The sequence below is a fragment of the Sebastes umbrosus genome, chromosome 10, assembly GCF_015220745.1.
Source record: "Sebastes umbrosus isolate fSebUmb1 chromosome 10, fSebUmb1.pri, whole genome shotgun sequence".
Lineage (NCBI taxonomy): Eukaryota > Metazoa > Chordata > Actinopteri > Perciformes > Sebastidae > Sebastes > Sebastes umbrosus.
This window is the reverse complement of record NC_051278.1, coordinates 16,254,277-16,274,297: the sequence shown is the minus strand read 5'-3', so window position 1 is coordinate 16,274,297 and position 20,021 is coordinate 16,254,277. Positions and strand designations below refer to the sequence as shown.

The window sequence follows — 20,021 nt, the reverse complement described above, 5'->3', positions numbered from 1 at the left end:
TCGTGCAGGGCATCACATTTGAGGAGGTGGAGAATTTCTTCACTTTCCTAAAGAACGTGAATGACGTGGACACAGCCCTGAGCTTCTACCACATGGCTGGAGCCTCCATAGATAAAGGTACACCCACAGTCGCCCTTTGCCTCTGACATTTTCCCTTTCCTCCTAATTACTCCCCTTTAGACTCAACTGTTGTCACTTTCACCCTCTGTCTCTCAGAGCTGTTAACACTTCGTCAGCCAGATTCACTTCCCACATCTCCTTTTCCCTGGCTTTGCTTCAAAACCTTGCTCAGCCAATTGTCATCGGTTTGTCCATCCATCCATTTATCTGCCGCCCCCTTTTCCTCTGGGCCTGCAGGACAGCGCATGCTTAAATCCAAGACATGCACACATGACAGATCACTTTGCAGGCTACCGATGCCCACTGACACATGCCAGCATCATCACGGGAGAGGGAGAGGGAGAGGGAGAGGGAGAGTAGGGTTGGGACTGGGCTGACCCGTCATTACATGGTTCCCTCCTAAGCACCAGGAGGGTGTATGTCATCCGTAAGATGGTGACTGAAGGGTAATAACAGCTTAACCAAGTACCGTAAAGCAAGACGTTAACATTGTAAGCCTTAAGATTTTTAGTCCTGGTTAATTTGGAAACACTTGTGGTTACCATGGTAACAGTATGTGCGGTATAATACTCCAGCAAACACTCACTGAGCAGCTACTTTGTCAGAAATACAACAGAGGAGCATGCATCTGTTTACAGTGCAGCTAAACAAACGTACGTTGTTTAAATAAAGAAGTCAGTTAATAATCTGCCTTTTTCCATCATGCCATGAGCAACTGCAGTCTGATTTCATGCTGCACAGAGCGCAGTAGCAGCTTTCTACACAACAGTTACCCGTGTAGCCAGCAACTTTTCATTTTACTGCTCACTGTGGCTGCTCCTTCTTCTTCTTCCATCACTCTTACTTAAATTTAAAACTGATCTTCTGTCAAAAAATGCAGAAAATGAACGTCGTCTTGTGATATAAATGCATTTTTGATAACCGTTCACAGTTAGTGCTAACCGCGGTGACAAATACATTGCATTTCCTGTAGCTTCTTCGCAATAAAAGCTACCTCTTGTTCGGCCGTATGGATGCTTAATGTGAAGCAGTTGGATGTTTAGTTTAGCAGATGTTTAGCAGTATGGTAACTTAAAGGTCCCATATCGTGCTCATTTTCAGGTTAATACTTGTATTTTGTATTGCTACTAGAACATGTTTACATGCTGTAATGTTAAAAAAAACTGTATTCTCCTCATACTGTCTGCCTGAATATACCTGTATTTACCCTCTGTCTGAAACGCTCCGTTTTAGTGCATTTCAATGGAATTGCGTCGCTAGGCAACAGCTTGGGTCCATGTTTACTTCCTGTCAGCTGATGTCATTCACATACACTACAACTGGAAATAAACTTGGAGACATTTAGAGTTTTTACATTTAAAACTGCGAAATGGTCTAAATATTGTAGATTAGTGACATCACAAATGGACAGAAATCCTGACGGCTTGTTTGAAAGGCACAGTTTCTGAATACGGGCTGTATGTATTTCTCCGTGGATTTAGCGTTTTGATACTTTCACAGTATTTATACAGCACTTAAACCTACTTTATAATAAAACAATACATGAAAACTTTTTACGATATGAAACCTTTAATAAAGCTCTGACAAAGTATAAATAGAGAGTGAACAGTAAACCGTGAGGCTGTTATCATTGAGACAAAACCATGCTGGATTACATACGAGCACATCGTTTCCTGTGAAATCCTCGTGTGTGACGGCAATTTGAATCGGTGTGGGAATACATAAAGCATGAAAAAAACTACTCTATAAAGAGGTAATTATTGAATGTAAATACATTGGTTGGCTTATGTGTGTCAAATCTTTAAGGATTATGACTCAGACAGAGAGTTGGCTGTGATTGACCCGGCATTCTCACTACTGAAGAATGAGTCTGCAATGATTATTCAAAAAGACCAATTACCAAGTGTCAAATCAGTCATTAAATTAGTCTTGTTTCCTTTATCTTCCTCAACACATTCATTTTTACTGAATTCATTTGTCTGTCAGATCCTAACAATGAGAGTCAATTTAATGTGAGAGCAGCACTGGCCTGTAGCTTTTATAATACGGCAAGTTGTTTGATGAGTCAATGTTTTCTTCATTTATTGCAGCGATTCAGCCTTTCAATAGGCCTCCATATGTTTTCTGTCAGCATATCCATTAGTTCTGATTCACTGATGAAACAGCTTCTGCTGTAAGGGAGTGCAGGGTCTATCCCGAGGTGCTTGTTTCAAGCATATGGTTTAAGCTGCAATAACTATAACAAGCCATGTGTGTGTCTGTGTGTGGAGGTGTATTGAAAACATCAGGCTGCTGTGGGTTTGTGGAGAGCTACCAGTAGAGCTGCACAATTAGTCGAAATTGTATTGAAATTGCAATATGGCCTTCTGCAATTTTCAAATCGCAGTATTTGTTAAAAATGTGTTAAAGGTGAAATCTGTGTCCAATACTGTATTGTGGTGCTGCAGGGATGTCCTGACCTACACATCATATTCTACAGACTGAAGAAAACATCTTTGTCTGATACAGATCCACAAAAGAAAATCACACCATAATCATTTAATATGTTTTTGAATAGCAATTGCATATTTTTTCAAAATCGGGCAACCCTAGCTACAAGGCATACGTCTGCAAATTATCTCCATCCTCCCGTTGTCCATGCAGTGAAACCATCCTCATATTCTTCAAGCCTTGAAGGAATACTTCACCCACAAAATGACCATTTGCATATCAATTACTCACCCCGTGTTGCCTTGAATTCTTGGAAGTAAACTTTGTTTTTTCTCGCATTCCTCCACGGTGAACGGAGAATCAAGAAACGGAGAGAAGGCTTTTAACAACAGCAAAACTATATCAAAACATCAGTTTATAAACTCACACAACTAATGCAGTATAATCCAAATCTCATTTATCCAGTAATATGCTCACTACTTCCCAAACACATGCATCTTTGCTTTTAAAACACTTGCACGGACGAGTAGTGCATCTTGCGCAGGAGCATACGACTGGATAAATGAGACTTGGATTATAATGTACAAGTTGTGTGAGGAAGAATTCAAGGTAACAAGGGTTGAGTAATTGATATACAAATGGTCATTTTGTGGGTGAAGTATTCCTTTAAGGAGCTTTTGCTATCCTCTTTTCTCTTTTACATATTTATTTCTCCTTTTATCTCTTTCATCTCGCTCTCCTCCCAAATCTGATGATTTCGCACCCTTTTAACAGTTTCTCATATGTGGGTGTGTTTGGAACTGCACATTGTTAAAGGTAGAAACGAAGGAGACTAATGAGACTCTTGGTGGAATGATTCAGCTGTTTTTTTTTTTCTTGCCATTTGCAGGGAGAGATATTATTCTTTTCATCCTCGCCCTCTCCTCTTTCTCATACTCCTCTGTTTCTCTTTAACTCTCCTCCTCTACTTGTGCGCCTTTTGAAGTCTAATAATCAATCATTCTGGTTGAGATTATGGAGTTTTTTTTTATTATCTTATTATCTATTTGTTTTTTTCTGAAATGACCCCCGAGGCTTTTTCTCATTCCTCTCAGCCAGTCTCACTCTGAGCTGGATGCCTCCTCTTCCTCCTCCTCCTCCTCCTTTCTGTCCCTTTCTTTCTCTTTCTCAATCAGATAGTCTATCCGGTGAACGGGAGTCCTGCCTGCTATCGATCCCAAGCAGTTTGACTCGCACACAATGTCCTCCACATGAGCCATTTATGAGCTGGCTTGTGTGTCTCGCACCTTTATTACTCTCTTCCACAAATGGTGAATCTCTCTATCTGTGCTTCCCTCCCTCTGTCTCTCAGTTACCATGAAGCAGGTGGCCCGCACCGTGGCCAAAGTGGAGCTGTCAGACCACGTATGTGATGTGGTGTTCGCTCTGTTCGACTGCGATGGTAAGTAACCGTATTCATGAAAAGCAAATAATGCCTCAACTGACAGGTGGAAATCAGCAATAAATGGAAGTCGTCTCCTCCTCTTCTTATTTACTCTTCCTCTATTATTTCATCATCTCTCCCCTGTCCATCACACTTTCTCTCCCTCCTCCTCCTCCTCCTCTTCCCCCCCTGTCCGTCCATCTTCCTCAGGAAACGGAGAACTTAGTAATAGGGAGTTCATAGCCATTATGAAGCAGCGGCTCATGCGTGGGCTGGAGAAACCCAAGGATATGGGCTTCACTCGGCTGGTTCGTGCCATGTGGAAGTGCGCCCAGGATACGGCCTGGGACTTTGCCACACCAAAGACATAATAGAGACGAGAGGCAACGGGTGAGTGAAAGAGAAAGACGGCGTGTGAATAAAGCAGCAACAACACCGGCAGCATCAAAGACCTTCAACAGATCTCTGCAATTTAAACAGACAATGCAATGGAGTCATTAGGACTGCAGCTCCGAGGGGCATCATCAATCATTATCGCATGTCGCTATAGTTTAAACTATCAATATGGTGATGACTGAAGCATGCTGACGCGGCGTCCTGTGTCCTGAAAGGCTTCTCCAACTTGCCCGTCAAAGGCATCATGGGTATTTGTATATTTTAAGATTTATTTTTGCCATGTTCTATTGAGGAATGCAGTGTCAGCAGGTAACTGTGTGACCCTTGGTCAAACGCTAAAAACGAAAATGTAATTTCTGCATTTAACACATTTTACTGCAAAAGACGAGAAGAGGAATCAATTTTATTTGACCTTCAGTTGTGTAAATGCCGCAGTATGTCTGTTCTATACTGACAACAGACCCTTAGTTATTTCTTTGGTGGGACAGAGAGCAGACGTCTTTAATCTTGTTAGCACCCAGCTGCATCTTCATTTTGTCCCATAAAAGATCAATGATGCTTGTCTTGCTCTACAATGTACTGTTCAAAGTGTGTATTCTTCTAATTATTATTGCCAACTGAAACACTTTATATAAGACGGATGTTAAAAAGAAATGCTCTATTAAAGATGTTTTTAATAACGTAAAACTGATTAAGCTTTATTTATGAGCGACTGCGTTCTGCTTGACTCGTAAGTTGGATTGTTGTCCCGCCATGTTCTCAGTTTCACTCTTTGACTCGGAGAAAAGCACAGTGGGGGATTAGTGAGACTAATCTATGGGGCACCGAGGAAGTCATTTGTCATGTGTAATGAAATTGGGTGTAACATTTCGAAGCAAAACTTGCACGGCTGATTGTATGCCGTGGCTTTGAGTGTGTTGCCAGAGGGAGAAAAAGATGCTAATGTGTGCGTGTGTGCAAGAGCGGTCAGCAGTTTTGTCTAATTGAAATGGACAGGATGGGCAGTCCTCTGCCTCTGCTGCCCATTAAAAGAGTGTCCTGCAGCCCCTTGGTACACACTGTGCTGCATTGGCCTGAAACGAGCTGGCTCGCTCTCTTGCACACACTGCGACTGACAGACGGAAGTGGTGCTCAGGAGTGATTGCAAGGCAGGAGATTAGGTTGAAGGGCCTCTCATCGGTATTCCTCGCTCGTGCTCTTTCCAGAGCTTAAGTCTGGCGTGACAATCGTTTGGATCGTAAAACGATTTTTAACAGAACATCCGCGCTGTTGTATCAACTTTACAGCACTCACCTTTAAACATAAAGGTACTCTCCTGTGAAAAAACGAATCTCCAAAACATCAACTTTGTATGAGCTAAAGACCAGCCCTTGTTTTCATTCTTGTGGCAATGCATTTCATTAAAGAGGACCTATTACGCTCATTTTTAGGTGCATACTTTTATATTTTGTGTTTCTACTAGAACATGTTTACAGCTTTAATGTTCAAAAAACACTTTACTTTTCTCATACCGGCTTTGCTGTAGCACCTCTTTTCACCCTCTGTCTGAAACGCTCTGTTTGAGCTCCTGACCCCGCCCTCCCAAAAACAACAGTCAGCTCTGATTGGTCAGCTGGCCCACTGTTGTGATTGGTCAATTGAACCAAAATCTTCGGACTCCGCTCTAACTAGCTTTGTTCGAGGGCATGCCTAACTAGCTGCTTGGCAGGTATTATGCAAATGTGTTACTTGGTGACATCACCACGTTATGGAAAAAAGGCGGGACTTCAATCGAGGTGTTTCATGTAGTTTAGGAGCAGTGTTTCTGTGGGGGAGAGTGACTCCCTTTGGCGGGGTATTTGGGCTTTGTAATTTTGCAGACCTTTTACATGCAGAAAAAACTACATAACACTAATGGAAAGGGAAAAAGTACAAAAGCATAATAGGTACTCTTTAAGCTAATCAAATGGGGTTTTAAATGTTTTATTTATCTGAAGATATCCCGTAATGGAACACCTAATCTTTCGGTTTTTCAGAAAATCACCAAAATTGGAGATGCATTGTTTTCTTTGGACACTGACAATAACTCATTCCCAATAATTATATTAGCCCACTAGCACTCAGGGCTAGGGATGCAGATAACAGTAATGTTCATGGTCGATTACACTGTTGATTACTTTTTCTATTAACTGATTAATCGTTTAGTCTGTAAAATGTTAGATAATTGTGAAAAATGCAATCAAATTTATTGTTATATCCAACCAACAGTCCAATCCCCCCAAAAAATCAATCTACAGTGATTGTGCTTGATAGATTACTTTAACAATTAATCGACTATTCAAAAAAAGATTCATTAATTTTCTCTCAATTGAATAATTCCGTGGCTCCTCACCTTTTCTGTGACCACTAAATTGATACACATTAGGTCATGGACTCACATTTGATAGGATTTTGTCTCAGGGATATCCATCTGAAAAGGTTTTGATTTAAGACCAGAATTCTATAGATGTCAACTACTGTGGAAAAAGTGAAACGTATGATCAGGCTAGTCACTCTTATGACTCTTACTGGACTGACTTCTATAGTGAATTTAATAGTGAAAATAAACTATTCCCCATTTTTCTGGACACCCCCTGAAACTCCCTCAAGGATCCCTGGGGATCCCCAGAAGCCTGGTAGAGAACCACTGGATTAATCCACTCATTTTTCAGCACTAATTTGCATCAAAGCAAAGCACTGGTTTCTTCTGCTTTAAACTCCTTGAGGCTCCTGTAGCTCGTAGTGTCTTCATAGATGCCAACATGCTGCCGGCAACATTGCCTCCATCTGCATCGAGTCTCTCAACAACAGTTCCATCTGCACAGAGAAATTGCCCGGTAACAGCTCTACAGTAGCTGCACCACCGCAGCCCCCCTCTTCTCAGCCGTGTACACAGCTCAGCCGTGTAAACCCCCAGCATGCACGCTCTGTCAAATCTCCCTGCTTGGTGAGCACTGAAGCAACGCCCAATGGTTAACTGCTGTCAGACTTTGGAGTGGGGGCTATATTTGGAGTGACTGCAGACCTCCCTCCAAAGTCAACAGCTCTTTATGTGTAGGCGCAGAAATATACACACCATTTCCTCAGAGTGTAGATGCATAAACTGTACGGACAATGCAAGTGCTGTTTCGTCAAGTGTGCATAAGAATTCAGCTTTTTCTTCACGCTGAGTGCGGCGAGTGTATGCTCCATTAGGCCGTAATGTCATGTGCCATCTGTTATATATTATAAGTTAATGCAACAATAATAAACCTTATTTATTGTTATTATTGCAGCAATGTAAGAATAGAGTTTATCCAGTCAGCTTAGTCTGAAGCAGAGGTTTTCAATATGGGAGACGGGCCTCACCATGGGGGGGTGTCCAAATCGTTTCAGCGGGGCGCTCAGTGAATGGAAGTGAAAAAATATTATAATAATAATATTATATAGCCTAAATGTGTGTGATCTGGTTAAAGAGATAAAGTAGTTTTGGGGAATTTCTGTTTTTCCAAGAGCCAGAAACTAATAAATGTCTTAGGATAGACCTTTTTGTTTTATGCCTCCGCGCCGACGTGTGTTTGGGTTGTCCATCTGTACGTATGTCCATACGTCCGACCCATTCTCGTGAACGTGATATCTCAGTAACAACTTGAGGGAATTTCTTCAAATTTGGCACAAACGTCCACTTGGACTCAAGGATGAACTGATTTGATTTTGGAGGTTAAAGGTCACACGTTTTTGGCCATTACTCAAGAATTCATATTCTAATTATGACAATTTCACACTAATGTCTAATAGGATAAAATGATGAAGTGATGACATTTTGCACAGACATGGATGCAACTTGACTGGTTGGCAGAGGCATACAACCGAGAGGCGGTAGTTTTATATTTGGTATAATCTGAAGTTATGTCGCACAGCAATATTAGGCTATCTAGGCTCAAGTGTTGAATGTCTGTGGGATCAAATAACATAATCATGATCCCATAGGCATCCAGGAATTCAGAAATTAAGCAAGTAAACTCCGACTTTGAACCCCTGGTGTAAAATGTTCAACCTAAAGGGACACTTTGCCCGCTTCTCCATAAGGTTTTAAAAGGAAAGGAAAGGTAATGTTGTCTCTGAAGATCCAATCTAGTGCAATAAGTACACACTGAAAGCAAGAGACTGACTTTTCTATCATTTTCTGATACAATCCACCAACATTGCTCTACCGTCACTGTCAAGAACCTCCAGGTTTTATTGACAACGTGGATATATAACTGCCTGTCTCTGCTTTTTCAGAACAGGGAGTGACAGGAGCTGCTAAAATCATTTGAGGTTTATCACTGCTGCTGTGCTGTAAAATGTTCTGACACCTCCAGGATTCAATATCCCAGAGGCAAAGCAGGTTGGTCTGGCAGGTGTTTGTGGGAACCACAGCTGAGTGTCATCATGAAACATTATTATTTACAGGTTAATGAGGCCAAATGATTATGTATAGTTGACAAACTGACTTGTGGCACCCTAGGGGATGATTAATATTATTATGAGTATTTATAATAGGCTATGTAATGACATCTATGGTTATACAGAACACACAGGTACACGGAGGTGAACCAGCCCAGGTAGAGTAATACCAGGGCTTAATTAAAAGTGATTGACAGTATCAAGGCTGTTAAAAGAAGTTGGTTACTGAGTGAAGTTTTAGTCTCTAAAACCAGATTAATATATTGCTTTTGTTTAAATAAAAATAATTTGGCCCAAAAACTTAAAAGATTAGTCTGAAGCTGTATTTATTTTTTTCCAGCGAATGTCGTAAGAGAAGTAGCTTACCTGTGGCTACTCATAATTCATCAAACACAAGAGACCACTGTATAAAAGACGAAATTGAGTTACTTGATGGGGACAGTATTGAAGGGAATAGCCTCAAAGGTGATCAATTCATGTCTCATGTGGTTCACAAAGCTGACAGGCAGAGCTCCTTTATGTGACTATCAACTCTTATAATAAAAGATGTGGAGTCAGATGTTCTTGTTGTGAAACATAAAAGAAACATCTTGCATTTCTCTGGAGAGGCTTCAATATGTAACTGTAGGGAGGATTCCCAGTAAGGCCAGTTACACAGAACATTATGGGAAGGCAATCTGAAAACAACTGACAATTCATAACTGAGAGCATGTCGGAGCTAATGGACTACGTCTGGGATAAATTTCTGCATTTTATTTCTAAATTCTGAGAAAATAACCCAGGTGATGTCATAATGTGGTCGTCATGGTTACCTCTCATTGGGCTAGGATAATGGGAAGTGTAGGTTCCAGCCTTTTTGGAAATTGACAAGGGCTGGGCAATATATTGATGTTATATCAATATCGTGATATGAGATTGATATCGTCTTAGATTTTGGATATTGTAATTAATCGTAATAAGTGTTGTCTTTTTCTGTTTTTTAGGCTGCATTATAGTAAAGTGATGTAATTTTCTGAACTTACCAGACTTCTAGCTGTTCTATTATTTGCCTTTACCCACTTACGCATTATATCCACATTACTGAAAATTATTCTTCAAAAATCTTTGTGTAAATATTTTGTAAAAGCACCAATAGTTAACCCTAAAATATCACTGAAATATTGAGGTTTTTGGTAAAAAAATAAATATTTGATATGATCTTCTCCTTATCGCCCAGCCTTAAAATTGACCAATATTAGGGTCTAGAAGTATATCAGCCTCTGTTGCATTTTGACCATTCTATCTTTAATCTGTCTCGCCACGCTTCCCAATTTTATGGAAATACAATGCTAAATTCTTGGGAGTATCCCTTTAAAAAGAGTGGCCTTCTGCTGTTAACGCTCTACATGCAAATCCTGACAGGCCTCGTATCTCCCTTGTTTATTATGGCAGATCATCCGTCACAGTGGGCTGAGTGTAAAATCCTGGACATAACAGCCCTCAAAACTGTCCTATGGCTTGTGGTAAGGTGTCAGTTTACATACTGTACAATGAGTCTCACATTTTAAACCAAGGGGCAGTACTGGCGCTAAGAGCTACCCGACTGCCATCTAGTGGCTTTGAGGAAAGTTTCAAGATGCTCATTGTCCAGTCTGCATCCCCTCCAGAGGAAGAACTGACTTACTACAGACAGGCTGATTCCCTAATACTCTTTAATGTCAGAAAATAGCAGATACATGACAGATTTGACACTTTTCCAGGACTATGATTCCATAACAGAGCTAATGACTGTAGCCATGCATTTGTAACAATAGAAGGACAAAGCGGCTCGAAATTCGTAGATGCTCACTAAACAGATGGACGTCCTCCCTGTTTCTGTCCATCCTGTCAGTTGAAAGGAAGAGCTAAAAGAAACCTCAAAGTCGTGAGTCCAATCACACCAACATTTAATCTTTGAGGTCGTTAACTATCACTACAAGAATTAATAAAAAAATAACAGAGGTTCACAAAAGTTCATACAGTAAAGTTCAAATGATTGATACAAACATGGCTCTCAGTTACATTGGTGAATAATAAATTTGATACCACTTGATGAACAGATTGTGGAGGGTTAGACAGGGGTATCCTAACATCAGAAAAACTTAAGTGTCAAAGCGAAATGGCTTGAGATGAGCATGGAACACACCATCTGAGGTCCTAAACATGGAAATGGAATAAAACGTAATAAATACACTGTATAAAACTCAGTTCTACTCCCCAAATATGTGTGTAATGTAAAGAGAAAAAAAACAAAAACAGAGCATAGACCGTCTCCACTATTAAATGTGGCCAAATAAAAATTGACAAACAACCAAACAAACGTCGAGAATCCATGTGATCCATTAAAAATCAATACCAGCCTTTTCTTAACGCCTTATAAACAACCTGTTGGGATGGATAGCCGTCATTCGCACATGGATAAATGAGAAGAAAAAAAATGGTGTTACATAGAAATGACGAGACATTTGTCATTTGAGAGGAAAGTACTGGTTAACAACGTCAAAACAATGAAAAAAGGGGCCCAACACACATTGGCTTTTTACCATTAACAGGTGGCCTGCAGCCACCTAGTGGCTATAAGTGGTAATGTCACATGGATGTCAACCTTCAGCAGTGGGAACATCACTCTCTCCTGCTGCCACCGCTCCACTAACTGTTGCCTCAGATCAAACGAATGCTCTCCATTACAAACTAAAAGCAGCTAACTAGATGTTGTGCCAGCTCAGCTCTACGGGTCACATTCTTGTCAGAGTGCTGCTGCTGGGTAGTGATGACTGTTTATAGGGGGATGAAGCAGACAGATGGTCCTGATCTCACAGGTACAGTAAAGTCCAGGTGTGGGGGTGGGAGGTCTTCAATCACTGTCAAACTTAATAGAGTTGACTGAGGTGGAGATGGCGCCGCCGCGGTAGCTTCCCCTCTTCTTCTTCGTCTTTTCATGGCGGAACGACTTGCCTTTTGTGAACCTGAGCGTGTCGTTGGCTTTCTGGCCCCAGTCCCCCTGGGCTCCGAACTGGAACAGCAAAGACAAATGAGGGAAATTATTGCGTCATTTCAGTTATGTATGTAGTGCTGTTGTAAGAATGCTCGCTGTGGTTACTGAGCTCACCTTTGCATCAAAAGAGTTGTCTGTAAGACGGGGATCCACCGATACGTCTTCCTCTCTTATTCTACGAAACGGTACGTTGGAGGTCTGAAAGACACAAGTCGTTTCTTTCAAATTCTGGCTCTTCTCCCTTCAGGACACTCAGGTTTAAAAAGAGCAAGTTCCAGTCTCTCTCTCGAGCTGGCCTTACCTTCTTGTTGGCTTTAGGAAACGTCTGTGGTGTGGTTGTTACTTTCTTGTTTTTCGGTGTCTTGTCTTCTGTCTCTTCCTCTTCACTTTCTGATGATTCTTCATCTCTTTTTCTCTTTCCATTAGTACCTGCGTACATCAGAGGGAAATATTCACATTAGTGTGCCGTTTACCAATTAATGCATTTCATTTCCCTGTTAAATGGCCATATACAGGTTCAGTATTTGCTTGAGACTCACCATTTGTTGTGGGGGTGGTGGGTGCTGTGGCTGCTCTGCGTGGTGCTTCCTCTTCATCTGATGAACTGTCTTCAGAGCTGCTGCTCGCTTTAGCCGCTGGGGTCGTCTTGGGTGTTGCTGCTGGGGTCGTCTTGGGGGTTGCAGCGGGTTTTACAGTACTTTTACTGGCCTCCTCTTCCTCTTCAGAGCTGCTGTCACTTGAGGACTCTGCTGGCTTTGCTGGGGTCTTGGGTGTTGCTGCCTTGCCATTGGTGACTGCAGGCTTAGCAGGGGTGGACTTTGTCTCCGTCTCTGAATCAGAGCTGTCAGAGCTACTCTCCTCTGCCTTCTTTGTTGGGGCTGCGGCTGCCTTTGTGGCTTTGGGCGTGCCAGCAGGGGCCGCCGCCGCTGCTGCTGGAGCTTGTTTCTTGACTGCAGGTTTGGCCGCCTCAGTCTCAGAGTCTGAGCTGTCCGAGTCAGAGCTGCTCTCTGCTGCAGCAGCAGGCTTTGCTGCAGGAGTAGCCGGCTTTGAAGCTGGAGTAGCTGGTTTAGCCGCCGCAGGTTTAGCCTTGACTGCTGGTTCTTCATCTTCTGAAGAGGAGTCAGAACTGCTTTCTGCTGCAGCAGCAGGCTTTGCTGCAGGAGTAGCTGGTTTAGCCGCTGCAGGTTTAGCCTTAGCTGGTTCTTCATCTTCAGAAGAGGAGTCAGAGTCAGAGCTGCTCTCTGCTGCAGCAGCAGGCTTTGCCGAAGGAGTAGCAGGCTTTGAAGCTGGAGTAGCTGGTTTAGCCGCCGCAGGTTTAGCCTTGACTGCGGGTTCTTCATCTTCTGAAGAGGAGTCTGAACTGCTTTCTGCTGCAGCTGCAGGCTTTGCTGCGGGAGTAGCAGGCTTAGCTGCTACAGGTTTAGCCGCTGCAGGTTTAGCCTTAGCCGCCGCAGGTTTAGCCTTGACTGCTGGTTCTTCATCTTCTGAAGAGGAGTCTGAACTGCTTTCTGCTGCAGCTGCAGGCTTTGCTGCGGGAGTAGCAGGCTTAGCTGCTGCAGGTTTAGCCGCTGCAGGTTTAGCCTTAGCTGGTTCTTCCTCTTCAGAGGAGGAGTCAGAGTCCGAGCTGCTCTCGGCCGCAGCAGCAGGCTTTGCCGCAGGAGTAGCAGGCTTTGATGCTGGAGTAGCTGCTTTAGCCGCTGCAGGTTTAGCCTTGACTGCTGGCTCTTCATCTTCAGAAGAAGAGTCAGAGTCGGAGCTGCTTTCTGCAGCAGCAGCAGGCTTTGCAACAGGGGTAGCAGGCTTCGCAGCGGGCGTAGCTGGTTTAGCTGCTGTTGGCTTAGCCTTGGCTGGTTCTTCCTCATCTTCAGAGGAGGAGTCGGAGCTGCTCTCTGCTGCTGCAGCAGGCTTTGCTGCAGGAGTTGCAGGCTTTGAGACTGGCGTGGCTGGTTTAGCTGCAGGCTTAGCTGCTGGCTTGGCTTTCACCTTTTCTTCCTCATCCTCAGAGGAGTCCTCTTCAGAGCTGCTCTCTGCTGCCTTGGCCGGGGGTTTAGAGGCAGCAGCAGGTGTCGGTGTCACCGCAGTTTTAGCGGCAGGTTTTGCGGCAGGTTTAGCTGGAGCCTCGTCTTCAGAGCTGCTATCTGAATCGACAAATAATTTTATGAGCATTTTGCAGATAGACATGAATGTACGCTCACTTGCCAGTTTATTAGGTACACCAAGCTAGAGCTATTGCTGTGTAATTCGACCGTCCTGCAACAAATCCTACCACCATGTTCAGACAAACAATTTCAAACAAAAACTGAACATTATATCTTTTATGAAGGCAGACTTTGTTGCGGGACTGTTGTCATTAGTCAGCATTAGTTTCAGCTAGGTGAACCTAATAAACTGGCAACCGAGTGCATTTAACAAAGCAGGGGTAAGAAGAGAAATTATTTCATAACTGACAGTTCTCGTGATGGATTTTAATGATGAACACTAGTCTTGATACCTCCACAAACTGCTAGAACGGGCAACAAGATTTATATAAATTAATGCTGAGCTCACATGCTCAAAATCTGGTGTTTCTTACCTGAGCTTGAGGACTCGTCTTTCTTAGCAGGGGTAGCTGCTTTCTTAGCAGGGGTAGTCTTGGCAGATGCAGGTGTAGCTGCTGGCTTCTTTGCCGTCTCCTCTTCCTCTGAACTAGAATCCTCCTCTGAGGATTCGTCTTTAGCAGGTGTGACTTTGGCTGCAACAGGTTTAGCTGGAGCAGCCTTAGCAGGGGTCACCTTTGCTGCAGGTTTCTTCGCCTCCTCTTCGTCCTCTGAACTTGAGGAGTCTGAGTCTTCCTCTTTAGCAGGTGCAGCCTTGGCTGGGGCAGCTTTAGCTGGGGTGGCTTTAGCTGGGGTGACTTTGGTTGCAGGCTTCTTTGCCTCCTTTTCATCTGAGCTTGAATCTGGAAAGACATAAGCGTGAAGAAAGATATGTTTCACATGACTGGCATTGGATCACGCCGAGTAGAAAATTGCAGACTGGGATTCTGATTACTACCTGAGCTCTCAGAGCTGGACTCCTGCTTCTTTGCGGCGGGTTTGGGCACACCAGGTTTGGCGGCGGTGGTCTTTGCCGGTGCAGATTTCGCTGTGAGAATTACAATGCTGTTAGACATGCCATTAAAACACTGATACTTCAAGCTGGGAAAGGTTGGCACCTCTTACCGGCTACTTTCTTCTCTTCTTCCTCGTCACTGCTGTCTGAGGAGTCGCTGTCCTTGGCTTTGCTGGCTGCTGGAGCTTTCTGGACTGAGCCAGGAGGGGGGACTGCACTGTACGCTCCTACAAAGACAAAGGAAACTGATCAGCATCCTAACATATGAAACAGGGCCTCTGTACAATATTCTAAGCACTTAGGATGAGGTGATCAGCTCTTGACATCGTCTGGTCTTCTGGTATTCCCAGCACCACACATCTTTTGTAACTAGACATTGTTGTGTGTGGAACTCATTGAGCAAATAATTGTAAAAAGGCTTAAACACACACCTGCTTTGGGTTTTTTGCTGGGCGGAGCCTCATCTTCAGACGAAGAGTCTTCACTGCTCGATTTAGCAGCAGCTGCAGCAGTCTTTACTGGGGCGGGTTTGGCTGGAGCCTATCAGGATAAGTGAAGTAAGTATAGTGTGTATACTTGTACATTCTCTATTTGATTGAGCTTTTCTAACCTCTGGAACAAAGACGATCAAAAACGGGTGATAACATTTTGATATGGCCAGATTCTTTTGCATACCTTGGCTGGTTCTTCATCTTCAGAGGAACTATCTTCACTGCTGCTCTCTTGCTTTTTCTGAGCTGCACCTTTAGTGGGAACAGCTGGTTTGGGTGCTGTGACTGCACCAGCCTTGGGTTCTATTATTCAGAGGTAAATTAAATAAAACACATTTTCATCTATCAGCTCAATTTACAGTCACAATTAAAGATGGTTGCATTAAACAATATGAATGACTTCTGGCTCTGAACTCACTTGGTGTAGCAGCTTTGGCGGGCTGCTCGTCCTCAGAGTCAGATTCTTCACTGCTAGAGCTGCTGTCTTTCTTCCGTCCTGCAGCAGGAGCAGCAGGCGACTTCACAGGAGCCTACGTGGAGAAACTACATTTTAACAAAAGCATAAACCCTTTAAACATAGCCTTGCACCAACGACTAGGTCTGGGATGAATCTTTAATTTGGATGTTTCCTCCTACTTTGGCAGGAGCCTTTGCAGGAGCCTTTGCAGGAGCCTTCTCCTCCTCAGAGTCACTGGAGTCTTCACTGCTGCTGGATGCAGCTTTAGTAGCTGCTGCTGCTTTAGCAGGCACCACCTTGGCTGCTAACACAAACATAATAGAGAAATGTAATTTGATAATGCAGTAGAAGGTATCAGAATGGCGCATTACTGACAATTCAACCAGCTTTATCCATTCTCTATGTCAAATATATTGATATTACCTGCAGGGGCTGCCTTAGTCGGCTTTGCAACAGCTTCTTCATCCTCGCTGCTCGACTCTTCGCTGCTGGAGCTCTCTGCACTGGTTTTTGCTTTCTTGGCTGATGGACCTTTTGCAGCTTCACCCTTTCGTTTCTTGGCTTCAGGAGACCTAGGACGACCCATAGTGATATTAAAGGGAGGGAATCTACCCTGAAACAGAATTCACCTGTCATTTATAAAATAAACAGGTTAGATTTTATTTTTGACTACTTTGTTTTCAAGCTGAACAGAAGAGCGACAGAGCATATTGATGTCAACTAGAGACAAATCCTGGAGCTGCTCCTACTAAGGGAGCGAATAAACCCTAGGATACTGGGAGAGCAGCAGTGGTGATTCTATAAATTCATTAAATGTTACAGGGAAAATGCATATTGATTGGCATCACTATTAATATACTAGTGACAAGTTAACCGAACTGTTGTCTGTGGGCCAGATGTTAAATGAGCTATTGAAGTAATGTTTAATTGTATATGGGGATACTTTGGGGCGGCTGTGGCTCAGAGGGTAGAGCAGGTTGTCCACCAATCTGAAAGTCGGTGGTTCGATCCCCAGCTGCTCCGGCTCCTTGAGCAAGACACTTAACCCCAAATTGCTCCCGAAGGCATAGCCATCGGTGTGTGAATGAGTATTTGGATTAGATCCGGATGGGCAAAGTTGGCACCTTAGCAGCCTCTCTCACCATCAGTGTTTGAATGGGTGAATGCTGACATGTAGTGTAAAGCGCTTTGAGTGGTCGGAATACTAGAAAAGCACCATATAAATGCAAGTCCATTTACCATTTACTTTCTATTAAAGTGGATGAAGTATGTGTCCCCTGATATCACCAGTTAAAATACTGATCTGCTAAGGAAAACTGTGCCTATGTTTACAGATATTGGCTTTACAGTACAAAACCAATGTTAAGTCTTCTTAGACAACATAAGATAAGATATTCCTTTATTAGTCCCGCAGTGGGGAAATTTGCAGTGTACAGCAGCAAAGGGGATAGTGCAAAAAAACAAGATGCATCAGCTAACACAGTAAAAAAAAAAAAAAAAGAGCTAAACAAAGTGTAACAAAATATGAACCATTTAAATAGAAAGAAGTGTAAAAATAGGAGTAGCATATACAGTATTGACAATAAACAGAATATTAACAAAATTGCACAAGTGGAAAATGATATTGCACAGTGAGAATGAAATGAAATTGGAGAAAGAAATGGTACATTTATGCTTTGAGGTGTTCTCACAGAATACAAACTGTACAAAATGTACCAGCATTTGAAAGGGGGGATGGGGGAGGGAGCCTATTTTCAAAGTTTATTAGTATTCATATAAATATAAACTAAGCTTTAGCATTGGAATGAAAGAGACAATAAAAACAACTCACTTCACCCAGAAGTTGTAGATGTTGACGAGGCTCTCTTCATTTTGATCTCGTGGAGTCTGCAGAGAAACACATGTGAAGCACGCACTTAAAGTTTTAATGTTTACATTATTTAACAATCGGCTGCAATCCCTTATAATGCAAAACCTTCACTATATAATCCCCGTTTACAATCTAACACATGAGACAGTTACAGGATGAACAAGAGGCAGTAGAAACACAACCTGTGCCCCTGCACGTGTTAGCTGCACGGTGTCTCTGTACCTTACATCCAGCTATAGGTTCACCCCTCGTGGAGTCTCGTCTTAACAACCTCACGTCTAAAGCTGCAGACAGACTGACTGTCAGCCACCACACGGTGAGTCTCTTACCACTTTAGTCTGTTTCAGAAACTGCTGAGCCGCCTTGGTGAACTTGTTCTCCAGCAGGAAGGAATAAACGCATTTGTAAAGATCACTGGGCTTTGAGTTTTGAGCCGCCATCTTCACCAACACGCTCCTGAGTGGAAGAGAAGACAGGAAGTGGACGGACACGTGTGCGCATCATGTGTGCAGGAGCATAGTGATGACGACATCCAGGGCTTTTTTTATACTTTATTGAGAGTTCAATACTGTAGTTATATAAATATGTTCAGATTTTTTTCATCACAAAAATATATATTTCACACTATAAAAATAAAATCAATTATACAACAAATAAAATGTAAGGAAAAGAAAAGATGAAAAATAAAAATAAAATCAATTATACAACAAATAAAATGTAAGGAAAAGAAAAGATGAATAACCATGGCTTCAACGTTGTTGTTTTTTTTCATATTTTATTGCGAGAGTTCAATACAGTAGTTACATCAAATATGTTCAGATTTTTTTTCATCACAAAAATATATATTTCACACTATAAAAATAAAATCAATTATACAACAAATAAAATGTAAGGAAAAGAAAAGATGAAAAATAAAAATAAAATCAATTATACAACAAATAAAATGTAAGGAAAAGAAAAGATGAATAACCATATGGCTTCAACGTTGTTGTTTTTTTCATACTTTATTATAAGAGTTCAATACTGTAGTTATATAAAATATGTTCAGATTTTTTTCATCACAAAAAAATATATTTCACAGTATAAAAATAAAATAAATTATATAAATAAAATAAAATGTAAAGAAAAGAAAAGATGAATAACCATGGCTTCAACGTTGTTGTTTTTTCATATTTTATTGAGAGAGTTCAATACAGTGGTTACATAAATATGTTCAGATTTTTTTCATCACAAAAATATTTATTTCACACTATAAAAATAAAATCAATTATATAAATGAAATAAAATGTAAGGAAAGGAAAAGATGAATAACCATGGCTTTAACGTTGTTCTTTTTTTCATATTTTATTGCGAGATTTTTTATTGAGAGAGTTCAATGCTGTAGTTACATAAATATGTTCAGATTTTTTTTCATCACAAAAATATATATTTCACACTATAAAAATAAAATCAATTATATAACAAATAAAATGTAAGGAAAAGAAAAGATGAAAAATAAAAATAAAATCAATTATACAACAAATAAAATGTAAGGAAAAGAAAAGATGAATAACCATGGCTTCAACGTTGTTTTTTTTTTTCATATTTTATTGCGAGAGTTCAAAACAGTAGTTACATGAAATATGTTCAGATTTTTTTCATCACAAAAAAATATATTTCACAGTATAAAAATAAAATAGATTATATAAATAAAATAAAATGTAAAGAAAAGAAAAGATGAATAACCATGGCTTCAACGTTGTTGTTTTTTTTTCATATTTTATTGCGAGAGTTCAATACAGTAGTTACATGAAATATGTTCAGATTTTTTTCATCACAAAAATATTTATTTCACAGTATAAAAATAAAATAGATTATATAAATAAAATAAAATGTAAAGAAAAGAAAAGATGAATAACCATGGCTTCAACGTTGTTGTTTTTTTCATATTTTATTGCGAGATTTTTTATTGAGAGAGTTCAATGCTGTAGTTACATAAATATGTTCAGATTTTTTTTCATCACAAAAATATATATTTCACACTATAAAAATAAAATCAATTATATAACAAATAAAATGTAAGGAAAAGAAAAGATGAAAAATAAAAATAAAATCAATTATACAACAAATAAAATGTAAGGAAAAGAAAAGATGAATAACCATGGCTTCAACGTTGTTTTTTTTTTTCATATTTTATTGCGAGAGTTCAAAACAGTAGTTACATGAAATATGTTCAGATTTTTTTCATCACAAAAAAATATATTTCACAGTATAAAAATAAAATAGATTATATAAATAAAATAAAA

General features: G+C 41.0%; 2 protein-coding genes across 20 annotated transcripts in view; one reads left to right on the top strand and one right to left on the bottom strand.

Annotated features, from left to right (window-relative positions):
• The window catches only part of micu1 (mitochondrial calcium uptake 1), a 40,039-nt gene extending 34,983 nt beyond the window's left edge, over positions 1 to 5,056 (top strand). For all 9 annotated transcript variants that reach the window (XM_037782329.1, XM_037782328.1, XM_037782327.1 and 6 more), the window contains 3 exons: positions 9 to 117; positions 3,902 to 3,991; positions 4,184 to 5,056. In XM_037782329.1, the coding sequence (XP_037638257.1) occupies positions 9 to 117; positions 3,902 to 3,991; positions 4,184 to 4,344 (360 nt within the window). In that variant the 3' untranslated portion in view covers positions 4,345 to 5,056. The remainder of the gene's footprint in view (positions 1 to 8; positions 118 to 3,901; positions 3,992 to 4,183) is intronic.
• Positions 5,057 to 10,489: 5,433 nt separating this feature from the next.
• Positions 10,490 to 18,241, bottom strand: nolc1 (nucleolar and coiled-body phosphoprotein 1). 11 transcript variants are annotated; one of them, XM_037782278.1, is made up of 15 exons: positions 18,066 to 18,241; positions 17,698 to 17,753; positions 16,290 to 16,438; positions 16,046 to 16,170; positions 15,828 to 15,939; positions 15,594 to 15,712; positions 15,350 to 15,458; positions 15,029 to 15,145; positions 14,862 to 14,951; positions 14,401 to 14,766; positions 12,593 to 13,966; positions 12,368 to 12,490; positions 12,130 to 12,257; positions 11,943 to 12,026; positions 10,490 to 11,846 (listed from the first exon to the last, which is right to left on the bottom strand). In XM_037782278.1, exons 1-15 carry the CDS (start codon positions 18,174 to 18,176, stop codon positions 11,688 to 11,690), a joined length of 3,222 nt encoding a protein of 1,073 aa, XP_037638206.1. In that variant the 5' UTR covers positions 18,177 to 18,241; the 3' UTR covers positions 10,490 to 11,687. The 11 variants fall into 11 exon arrangements, with proteins under 11 accessions (XP_037638206.1, XP_037638205.1, XP_037638207.1 ...); XM_037782277.1 differs by having other exon boundaries at positions 12,368 to 12,915; positions 12,982 to 13,966; positions 18,066 to 18,240; XM_037782279.1 differs by having other exon boundaries at positions 12,368 to 13,013; positions 13,119 to 13,966; positions 18,066 to 18,240.
• Between the last annotated feature and the right edge of the window lie 1,780 nt (positions 18,242 to 20,021).